At 38.3% G+C, this 11,765-nt stretch overlaps 1 protein-coding gene across 1 annotated transcript in view; it reads right to left on the reverse strand.

Moving 5' to 3' along the window:
• Nucleotides 1–547: 547 nt before the first annotated feature.
• prkdc (protein kinase, DNA-activated, catalytic subunit) overlaps nucleotides 548–11,765 on the reverse strand; it is a 40,439-nt gene continuing 29,221 nt past the window's right edge. The window contains exons 66-86 of the mRNA XM_056364550.1: nucleotides 10,857–11,081; nucleotides 10,512–10,620; nucleotides 10,212–10,314; nucleotides 9,954–10,113; nucleotides 9,695–9,869; nucleotides 7,834–8,027; nucleotides 7,396–7,579; nucleotides 6,475–6,635; nucleotides 5,963–6,174; nucleotides 5,768–5,855; nucleotides 5,549–5,692; nucleotides 5,164–5,371; nucleotides 5,016–5,083; nucleotides 4,692–4,912; nucleotides 4,425–4,517; nucleotides 3,938–4,024; nucleotides 3,723–3,794; nucleotides 3,230–3,431; nucleotides 1,863–2,051; nucleotides 1,324–1,463; nucleotides 548–1,200 (exon numbers count right to left, since the gene is read on the reverse strand). Coding sequence (XP_056220525.1) covers nucleotides 996–1,200; nucleotides 1,324–1,463; nucleotides 1,863–2,051; nucleotides 3,230–3,431; nucleotides 3,723–3,794; nucleotides 3,938–4,024; nucleotides 4,425–4,517; nucleotides 4,692–4,912; nucleotides 5,016–5,083; nucleotides 5,164–5,371; nucleotides 5,549–5,692; nucleotides 5,768–5,855; nucleotides 5,963–6,174; nucleotides 6,475–6,635; nucleotides 7,396–7,579; nucleotides 7,834–8,027; nucleotides 9,695–9,869; nucleotides 9,954–10,113; nucleotides 10,212–10,314; nucleotides 10,512–10,620; nucleotides 10,857–11,081 — 3,240 coding nt within the window. The 3' untranslated portion in view covers nucleotides 548–995. The remainder of the gene's footprint in view (nucleotides 1,201–1,323; nucleotides 1,464–1,862; nucleotides 2,052–3,229; nucleotides 3,432–3,722; nucleotides 3,795–3,937; nucleotides 4,025–4,424; nucleotides 4,518–4,691; nucleotides 4,913–5,015; nucleotides 5,084–5,163; nucleotides 5,372–5,548; nucleotides 5,693–5,767; nucleotides 5,856–5,962; nucleotides 6,175–6,474; nucleotides 6,636–7,395; nucleotides 7,580–7,833; nucleotides 8,028–9,694; nucleotides 9,870–9,953; nucleotides 10,114–10,211; nucleotides 10,315–10,511; nucleotides 10,621–10,856; nucleotides 11,082–11,765) is intronic.

Genomic DNA, 11,765 nt, shown 5'->3' on the forward strand with positions numbered 1-11,765 from the left:
CTGAATATAGTGGCTCACATAACAATTGGTAAATGCTGCTGTATGTTCTAATGTTCTTATTAAGTGTACACAGGTGTCAGAGTGTCATTAAATTGCAACTGAAGATGAAACGATGCTGTAAATACAGTGTGGCTCAATAAATAAAAGTTTGTAATCATCTATAATGCAATTCCTAGCATTGGTAAATCCTCAGCTTGGTTATTTCAATACTTTTTTACAGCATGAATTTTCCGCTATTAGATGCATTGGCCATAAATTCATTGTCACTACAGTTACAAACTACAAACTTTTTACAGCCATGATTTAAACCTTCAGAGGTGAGTGTTTCATACTGAAAAATTAGATTTTTGGTGGAGTATCTATGAATCGAGGCAAGATTTGTCATCTTTGCAGAGATGATGCATTGGATATATTTAAAAGAGCATTAATATACTGTCAACATTAAAGGAGTCTGATTAAAAATAACTATCTTTAAAATCCACCTCCCCATTTTCTTTCTTTGGTTGCAGAGGTCAAGCAGTTCATATCTTATGAAATAATTAATATGCAAGTTTACAAGTATTAATCAGTTACAAATGTTGACCAAAGTCATCATGTATTTTGTACATCATCCCCTCAAACTGCTGTTTATCTTTTTAGTTTTATTTGAAACTGTTACAAGATATTAAAAAACAATGCTAATCTGTGGTTTACTTCAAATAGAGTAGAGGTATTACAATTCCCAAATTCCATCCTTCTTCTAGACTAGATTTCCTAATTTTAAGATTGTGATGTTCAGTATGAGATAATCCTGCCTTACAAACTAATACATGAAAAGTATGTCACAGGTATAAAAGAGAGAACATTTGCGATCAATTGGATCTTTAAAGTCCACTGAATACAAAAAACCGTCCTTTCCTAAACACTTCCAGAGAGTCTAAGTCATCTGTACGACCCTGTTCACCTATGATGAGATTTGTTTCCCACTTTCACCATATATTTCACCAATCAAAGAATCAGATCCATGGTTCCCAGCCCACCCAAACCCTGCCTAGCACATTTGGATCCATGGCTTGGTCAAGCAGACAGTCCACCTGCTTCTCCACTGATAAGCCTGCAGCAGGAAGTTTCGCTCGAATGTTGTGCTCCGCAGTCCCCAAGGCCACAGACTGCATCCCCGCGAAGGCAAGGTCCTTTTCAAAGCCCAGCTTCAGCTCCTCACTGACAATATAAACCAACATCTAATCACACACAAGTGAAATGTCTTTTTGAAGACAAAATATGGTATTTTGGATTGAAACCACTAAAAATTGACCAGATTAAGATCATCGTGAAGTTAAATACCTGGTTATAGCAGCTGGATTTGCTCCCTCTAGTTTTCGTCTGGCAAAGTCCACCTTCTGTAAGGGATACCAGTTGATCTCTTTGGTGTTTACACTCTCTGTCCACGTGCCTCCTTTCTTCAGTTGTTTCAGCTCAAAGTTCTGTGGAACAGCAATGAGAAACATTACTTATACTGCAATTTAGCTACAGTTTACTGTGTAAAGGAAGGAAAAGTTAGAACAGCAACCTACAGTTAAATCAATTCAATCTTTCTAGCAAAAATCTAGTTATGAAAGAACTAAGCATAAATCAATTAGCCTTAGCACATGATGTCTGCCTTGGGGAATAGGTCCTAAAGCTGCTGCTACATTTTACAAAAACTCTAAAAGACAAAAGATCTGATTCACATCACATATTCCATCTTCAACACATTTTAAAATTCACTTATTTACTGACATCCCAAGAGATTTTGTCAAATGCCTTTCTGTCTTCTTCATCTACAGTTCACATGTCAAACGCTCAATGTTTAACAGGATCTTTGTTGCAGGACTGATGGTTACCTTCCAGTCCAGCGAGGGCTCCTTGACGAACACATCCATGGTGTTGAGCAGAAGGTCCGGTTCAGCCCTGTAGGCTCGCAGGGAGTGAACCATGACGCTCTGGATTAAACCCGACTCCTTCAAGGGTTGCATGAGAGTCACAAACTGTCTGGTCAGCCGGAAGGGCATGAGCTCAGGCACGGGGAGGAACTGAGAGGAAGGATTGCACAGACAGATTTTTTCATACAGGTGATGGCTGTGTTTTTTTAAACAAGGTTTAACACATCCACACACAAGAGACACAGTTATTATTTGAACTTGGACCGCTGTGGTAAAAACTCAGCCTTGATATACGGTATGTGCTCAACCAGGTGAGCTACTGGGGCACCCTAACCATATGGAAATTTCCATAAATGAAATATATGTACATATAAAATAAAAACATATGTAAAGATTATATATGAAACTTTTAGAAATTGGAACAATTTCATATATAACTCTGCATAGCAACATATAGCCCACATTAATATGTATATTTATGTATGCAAGCTCATATTGTAAACATATGTTATATAAATATATATCCATCCAAATGCCTGTCAGTAAATGTCCAAAGGTCTGAGACCATTTTCTCAGGATGGGAAATTAGAGATGTTGAAAGTTAACAAGAAATTAATAAGAAAGAAGATATATAAACATATAGAATTTCTATATGTATGTTGTTTTAATAAACTTGCATATATACATTTTCGTTATATAGAGTTGCAACATGTTATAATATATGAAAATTCATCATAAATTTTTAATATATGTACAAATTTTACTATGAGTATTTCACATGTGTTATATACTTACAGTATATCTTCATATATCCAGAAGATGTATATATATGTGATAATAATCTATCCCTTTATAGGTGGCAACATCACTCTTGATATAGGGACACACTACACAGTATGTCATACATTACATTTCTGTATGGGATCGATTGATGTTACATTATTATCATATGGGAATCGTGGTATGAAACGGGAGCTGGGAGCACAGTCTGGAAATGTTAATGCATTGACTTTTGACTAAAGCATTTTTTTAAGTCAACTCTGCCACTTTTATTCTCTTCTCTATTCTTTACTCTATTCTTACAGTAGCTTTTTAAATGACAAGTTTATTTTACAGTGTTCCTTCTCTCCCCTTTCATTAATAATTATAAATAGCAGTTTTATAGCTGCTCTTTGTCTAATGTGTTCTAACCCAGACACTTGGTGTTTACACATTTGATACTACTCTTGTTTCAGTCAGACAGGTATCTGATTTTCCTCTGGGTGTTGATCTAAATGTATCTTAAACAGCTGCTCTGACAGATAACACTGTTTTTTCGCTTGACCGACCTGCGTGGCTGAACCGAAAGCATGACCAAAGTCGATGCCAATCATGCCTCCTGTTTCCATGTTGATCATGAAGTTGGACAGATGTCTGTCTCCAATACCTAGAATCCAGTGGCTCACACACAGCAAAGCATGAGAGCTGGTGAAGTGAGACCGCAAGGAGAGGAAGGCCTCAGGACTGTTGCACATCTTCAGAAAAGCTCTCCTGGAAATTAAAAAAAAAAAGAGAAAACATGTTTTACTGTAAGTGTTAACTTTAATGAGGGTTCCTCCACCATTTTACACCATAATTATTAATGGCTTATCGGCTTTGTTTTATTTAAACCAGTCTTAGACACACTATCTGTAAATGTAATACCTACAACAAATTTATAATATATATTAGACATTTTAAGACTTAATTTTCCTTATTTTAATTTCAGACTTTTTAAGACTTTTTAATGACCTGCGGGAACCCTGTTAACGAGCATTTGTTATTATTTTAGTCTTTACTTACTTCAGGAGATCACTGGGCACGTGCTGCATCACTTTCAAAAAGTTGCTGACTGTATCAGCACGTTTTGCTTTCCTGGGAAAGAATAAATACGTTTAAGCTCATGGATGTCTGATATTTTATATTTGATAACGCCATGTTAAAAAAAGATGAATCAGATGAAATTAGTTACTGTTTACACTGTTTTATAAACAAAAATAAACAATGAGGAGACTTACTTGTAAGCCAGACCATACAGTGAGATAGGATTCACTTTTGAATTTGGAGCAAAGGTTGAGAGCCACTTATTGTAGTCTTCAACAGGCCTGAAAAAGAAGATATTACTTATAATATATATATCACGAAATATAAATATCACTAGTTTACTGTGGAGAGCTGATTGTTGTTAATACATTTACATAGCTGAAAAAAAAAAATCTGCACCTTTTGTGTTTTTTAAACATATAACTTTAAAATGAAATATGTTTTTGTTCAAGAAAGAAATTCAAGAAAAGAAGAAATAAATCCCCCGGCAGCGGCACCTCATGTACAGTAATCTCAGTTTGTGTAAGAGGAGATTTTCTGTGAAGTTTTAGGTGATATAATAATAATACAAAAAATAAAAATTAAAAATAAAAAATCCTTTTATGGAAATTTTATTGGACAGTTTTTAATAGTACTCAAGATGACACCCAGGTTTATAGGTGTGAAATGTTTACAATGTACCTCTGTGCACTTTGCTTTTCCTTGTCCGTCATCGTGGTATTAAGGAAGTCTTTCAGAGTACAGGTGTTCTCCATCCATTCAATGAGGCCAATTCTGTAAAGGCAGTGAAAGTCATAAATTCATAAATGTATTAATTAATAAAATTATTGTTGGACAAAAAAATAAGTTTGGTATTATCAGGAAACTGTTGTGTTTTATCCTTTTCTTGCTGGATACCACTTTAAATGAAAATCTAATCAAGTTAGATCTACATGCATTAGTTTATACCTTGTGGATATGGGAATGACTTGATAGGTGCGGAGCTGCAAGCCTCTGTGTGTGCAGGCAGCATCACGACTCAACAAAATGTTCATGACAGCAAAAAGCTGCTCAATGCGTTGGTCCTGGCGGAGGTCCTCCCCACCCTTCACCAAGAAGGGGTGGTCCCGCTCATCATCCCCACGGATGATCAGACGTTTGGGACGACGAATGGATGACATCACCTTTACCTGCAGGACATAAATTCACACCAAACTTCCTCGTCAACATGCAAAGGGAAATCACACTTAACAGGCTGTTCGAACGTTTTACTTAATAACAATAAAAGCATACCCTTTCATCAAAGCCTGTTATTTTTGCATGGTACTCTGGCAGAGGTTTAGATCGCCCATCGTACTGTCCTACAGAAAGAGGAAAAAAGTTTGGCATGAACAACACATGTCAATACCAACAATATTTCCAGGGTTTTCAAGGTATTGACCTGGGATCTCCAGCTCATTGCTGAATGTGTCTGCTTTAAATCCGCTGAGCCAGGGCGAGTATTCCTTCAGGTTCCCCGGCTCGGTCAGAAATCCACGCATGGATACCGCCATTTCATCCACCTGCCGCACAAAGCTTTTGTCTTTCCTCTTCTCAAACAGCTTGCTGCCTTTAGCTCCCAGCAGTTTCTCCACATCTTTACCAAATTTCTGTTAAATCAAAAGAAAAAATGGCTGCATTAAAAAAATAGTAACAATAAAAACACCAAAAAGTTAGATACTTCTTGTTTACCATTTGAAGTTTATGCATGTATTTTTCATTTTTGCATTTGCATTATGTGTTTTTTTGATTGTATACGAGTTGAACGATCAAAGCAAACTACAAACCTGGATAAATTTCTTGCGAAACGTTCCATGACCATCTGCGTTACGATCCCCAAGCGAAGAGTGCATCTCGTCATACATGTTGCTCATCCTCTTCTTGTCAAAGTTTGGCTTTTCCAATTCATTTTTCACATAATCCCACCAGTCCTGTGTGGACCAAATGAAAACAATCAGTGACAGGCCAAAAAACATGGAGGATCCGTTCATGGTTGAACTCGTTACCTTAAAGATCATGTCAGGATTTGTAAGCTGCTGCAGTGCATCCACAAACTTCTTCACAGCTCCTCCCTTGTCCAGCATGCTCCTCAGCCTGTTGACACAGAAACAATTATCAGATAAATAAATAAATTTTTACTATCACACATACTGCAGTATCATCTCTCTTTGTTCCCCAAGTCAAAACATCAGGCAGTTTACCTGTTGACAAATTCCTGCTGATGGTGTCCCGTGGCCGAGTCCTCAAACTGGTAAGTCTCGCTGCTGATCATGAGAGCGTAAACCAGGGCCTGAGGGTAACACTCTGCTATCTGCCCAATGCAGTGTTGCACTGCCACAGCTTCGGGCTTGTCCAGCAGGGCAACCATTTGACTGATCCAGCTAATCAGCATCCAGCAGGGAACTGACATCATCTAAATACAGACATTGCACATACAGTATATGATACTAATGAAGGCTACTCGTGACAGCAGTGATGTAGAATCTGATTTACGAGGCTTAAAAATGTTGATTTAATCATTATTTTACACTGTTCACTAATAGATTCTACAGTGAGAGCAAATACATGTCAGCAGTGACAGAACTAAAAGATGGCAGAATTTTAGACATACAGTATATTCTCCATCAGTCCTGAAAGGGTTAAATGTATGAATATGCAAATAAACTTAACTGAAGTAATGTGGAGGTTACATCCCTGGTCTTCACACACTAACCTCTTTTGTCATGATATCCAAGGTCTCAGAGGGGTACAAGTCGATGAGCTGGAGCAGACGTGGGAACCTGAGGCGAGCGTCCTCTGAGTTCATCTTCAGTGCCTTCAACATGCTCTCCACCACATGAACAGGCAGCGACAGAAGGTCTGGAGACTGGCTTTCTGTAACAACAGAAAAAGCAGTGGAAAACGGTTTCAACTAGACCTTGATATACTTTTTTTTTCCCCCCAGTTGTGCAATAAAGTTATCGCAAATGTTTCCAGCAATTCTCCAACCAGAGAAATAAGTGATTTTAATCATGGTAACTGCCTGTTTCATTTCGTCACCCGTCAATAACCTCATATCTCCTATGCACATGTGTTGGTGTTGCGGCTTTTATCTAGTTTTAAGTCACATTCTTAAGATACACTTTTCACACCACGGTCGTTTGAAAGATGAAGGATTTTAGTCATTGGACGTCTGGATCAGAGAAAAAAGCTGTGGATAAGCTGAGCTCTATGGATAATTAGCTGCTGTTAAAAACCTCTTCAATGTCTGGATCATAAGTTATCAGAGGAACAAAGGTTTGCAGTCTCCCAGCCACTCCCTGGTGTACACTGTCGGTGAAACACTGACTTTAAATGTGAAACTACTGTATTCTGTGTTTTTATTGGTTCTAATCATGTAGTTCGATTATTTTGGAAAGGAAGAGATCTCTGTGGATAATTCAGCTCTAGGTGAAAACCTCCTGAACGACTGACACGGAACCCAAGCAGAGAGAAGCTGATGATGAAGATGGTGGTGAAGACAACAACTCCATGATCCCACACTACTTCATGGCGTTACCAAATGCAGTCTTGTTTACTTTGATTGAGAGACATACTGTGCGTTTCACTGTTCAATAAAAGTGCACAATTACTCACTAGTACTACTATTACTCACCGGCATCACTCTGCTCCTCCTCTCGTAGTCGTTTGTCACAGAAGTTAGCCAGAGCCATGTACGTCTCTGTGATGCTGCTGCTCTCCACAAAATCCTGACTGTAAGACTGAAGCTCTTCATCAGCCTTTCTGCTAGCATCACGCAGCAGCTCCAGTGCTTGTAACTGCAGCCCCGCTTCCACTTCCTGTAGGATAAACAGTCTCATTCTCTACTAGATAAATCTTCTTAAAACTACAAAACAGGGTTAGCAGGACATACTTGGCTGTGACGGCCAAAGTACAAACTTTTCTAATCTAGACACATGAATCACAGTTTAGCTCCTGCAGTTTATACCACTATAATCCACATTTTGACATTTGCATAAAAATGCCACCTGTTCTATCCAGACTGGTCACTAGATTGTAAATTTGAAAATAAAATAAAAAAAATTAGAAGTACCTTTGGATTTTCAGTGGGCCAAGCAACTCTAGAAAGTCTGACAACTCTCTCCGCTTTCTCACGTTCAATAGCTCCCAGGACCGAGGGGCTTTTGCTTACAGCTGTGGCCAGGATGTGGAAAGACGTTCCCTGGAGCACCTTTTGATATCTGAATACTTTAGCTGTGGCCCTCTCACAGTCAGCCTGAAGGTCCTCTGCAGAGAGAAGAGAGCTGACGTGAAACATATCAACAGGCAACAAGACCGGTTGACATCATGTTTGGGCCTAGGTGCGTGTTACTGCCAAAAATTGAAATTCCCTCAAGGCATTACTGATGTGTTTTTTGAGGACTCGGCCATCGGACACCAGCAGCAGGTGAGGAGAGGTACAACTTTAGTGTCTTTTAAAACTCTTAAAACATTCTTTTATCAGAGAGCTTTTATGATTGTTTGATATAATGTTGTGTTTTAATCTATATTTTCATGCAACTTCCTTCTGTTTTAGGATGTATTTTTTTCTCTTGTTTTTAATTCCCCCTTTTCTTTCTGTAAGGCACCTTCTAACTTTAGGAAAAGTGCTACATAAATAATGTTTATCATCATTATTATTATTATTATTATTATTATTATTATTATTATTATTATTATTATTATTATTATTATTATTATTATTATTACACCAAGGATACAAGGAACCTACTATAATTAATTTGTCAGAAATTTTACTTCCCTAAAATAAATGGCTTTTTCGAGGGCCTAAACATGCTCAAAAAGTCATGCAGATGTGTCAGGCCTGGTGAAAATTTACATATATTATGGGGTGTGGCCACCTAGAAAATTTCAACAAGGCACTACTCGCACTGTGTTTCACCTACATGTATTTTACCAGCTCGACATTATATTTGATTTATCTAATCTTAAGATCTTTACGATTCTAAATTGTGATGGTTTTCAGAATTTCAATGATTTGCACTGAAAAATCAACATTATAACTCCAGCATGCATTGTCCAAACTGCCCTTTATATGTTTTATCAGAGTCCAAGCTTGAAGACATCTATATGTCAATATTTAGATATAATCATAGCGCCCCCTTGTGACGACAGGGAATGTCATATTTTACACTTTGCTGTACTCCTCCTAGCAGGTTGATCACAGCCACCCCAAATGTTGTCATAAAATGATTGAGACCATGATGACACTTCATACAGAAAATTGACTTTTCATTGAATGGCCTGAAGGTGGCGGTGCAGTGAATTTCAGTCTTTTCGCCACAAAACAAGGAAAGTGCTGTAACTCAAACATACATTCTTCAATCTGCATTTCATGTTTTATCAAAGTCTCACAATGAAGACATCTGCATGCTAATATGAAGTCATATTCACAGGGCCACCTACTGAAAACAGGAAGCATCCCTTGAGTAATTATCATCATTTGATTTACATGACCTTTGTCTGCTCTACACTTGAGATACAGGAACATAATGTGTGTTGGTTGCGTGGTCTCTGACTTCACACAGTGGACACAATTATGATTGCAAATAAATATGCAATAACTGTTGTCCTTCGCCGCACGGTTCAAGCAGGAACTCTTAACCTGCAAGTCCAGTGTCTGGCGGTTGCTACGATGCTTGGCTGCTTTAACTGGCCTACTGCGAGCGGCCCTGAGGAGTGCAAGGGCCCGCTCCATGCTGCTTGCAGCTTCAATTATTATCATTATTATTTTTATTGTTATTGTTGTTGTTATTGTTCACTACATTATCACAAAATCTGTCAAGTTGAATGTCAAATTTCATCATGAGATTAACAGATACAGTAACGATGTTTATATACGGCTGTCATTCTAAGTTGTGTAACAATGTAGAGGAGTTCTTTTCATGTCTTACCTAGGAGCGGGATGATCTTCAGCATGGAACTGATTTGCTCCCCAGGACCCAGAGCCTGGCTGCGTTTATGGCTGTAGCGAGTAAAACTGTGGACCCACTGCCTCAACCAGCCTCTGTTTGTTTTGGCTTCTCTGTGAAGATCCTTCAGCAGCTTGGTAGCAACGGCAAAGTTATTCTGAAACATTACAGGTCAAGGATGAGTTTTTTAAATTTCCATAGTTTATAAAGAGCAAAAATACGACAACAGATGTTTCTTCACCTGCTTCCGTGCGCTATCAGCCATGTGAAGCTTCATATTGAACTTGCATTCGTTCACTAATGTCTCAATGTCACCCTCTGGGTCTGAACCATCAACCTCCATGCTGTCACTGGGAGCGTGGCCTCTCAGCTTATCCCTGATCTTGTCCAAGAAAAAGCATCTGAACCGTAGACATCAAATTTGAGGCTGTGTCAAATTTGGTTATTTGACAATCTGAAAGATTTTGTAAGCAAAATGTTAAAAACCTGTTCTTCTTACCGAGATGTAATGATATCATCCCATACTTTCACAGGATCCACTTTAGCATCGGGATACCGCTCAGTCCATAATCTGACGAGCCGCTTGAGGCCATTCACAGACACTAAGGAATGAAGTACAAAGTAAGTTACTAGATTGGGACAAAAAAAACTTCTATTCAAAGTATTAATGAAAGACAGATGCAAGAAATTATTCTGCAGAAAAACCCTTTCGGGAAGAGAGGAAAAGACTAATCTAACTGTTCATTTTACGTATTTATATTCATTGTTGTTTGGAGTTTTAAAGAAAGTATCCACGCACCATCTCCTTTAATGAACAGCAGGAAGTCCTGGATCTCAGTTAAGGCCTGCACTGACTGCAGGATGGTCAGCCGACTTTGAGTAAGCAATGTATCCACACTGGAGTAACTCTGTATGAGGGAAAGAGATTGAGTGCTAACTGTCGCCCCGTTTCTGTCCAAAGATGCATTTCTGTACATTCTCTGCCAACTCACCAGATATTCCTCACAGTATGGACCAGTTCTCCATATTGCATATCTACAATATACATTACCAACTTTTCTGCCTTTAAAAAATTAATGAATTATGATCTTTCTTGATCCAAAACTTAGCAGGCCATAGACAAAAGAGATGTATAACAGCAGACCTCAATGAAGAGCTGCATTGCGTAGTTGGTGTAGTATTTGGCGCGGTCATAGTCTTCCTGCAGGATGTAGAGCAAGCTGAGCTCCTGGCTGTAATGACTTTCCAGGAGCTTTTTGCGCTCCTCCACCCTCATGGCTTTGTCAATGAAGCTGAGAAGAGTTTGGTCCCTCTCACCCTGCTGCAGCTGCTTCAACATGCTGCGAATCATGTGCTGCAGGTACATTTCCTGCCGCAAAGGAAAAAGACTCACGTTAGCAAAGCATCACAATTCATGTGCATGTACCTGATACTATCAAATTAAGATAATTCTAAAAAAATCCTATGCTTGCACTGCATTACCACAGGAACTTGAGGGAAGCTTTACTTCCAATGCTGTTATCATGTTGTGAAATGATACAGATTTATTTTCTTTTTCTTGTAAAATTTAAGCTCAAGTGGGGCTCCCGTTAGTCCTAACCACAGCAGATGGAATCCGACCTCATCCCCTCTCTCTCTTCACAACCTTCCTGTCTCTCTCTCGCTGTCTCTATCACAATAAAGGCAAAAATGGCCAAAAAAATTACTTAAAAAAAAAAAAGAAAAAGCTTAAGTAGAACAGCAGGATCATATCAATAAAAATACCTGCATTATTACATAATATAGGTTCTCATTTCAGGCCATCACTGCACGTTCAATATGAGAGGAATTCAGCAATGGTTCCCAACCTGTGGGCTGGTGGGCCACAAAGGTATTGCAAGTGGGGCGACGAATCATTTGCAAAACAGTACAATTTTGATTAAAAGATGCAACAAAAAAAAAAAAAAATTATATATATACATACATATATATGTTTTCAAATGTTTTACAATGAAATGATCCTTAAAAACATAAAAGATTTATGAAAACTACTTTCATTGTTTTTTTCCCCCTC

The sequence above is a fragment of the Seriola aureovittata genome, chromosome 20, assembly GCF_021018895.1.
Source record: "Seriola aureovittata isolate HTS-2021-v1 ecotype China chromosome 20, ASM2101889v1, whole genome shotgun sequence".
NCBI classification, from domain to species: domain Eukaryota; kingdom Metazoa; phylum Chordata; class Actinopteri; order Carangiformes; family Carangidae; genus Seriola; species Seriola aureovittata.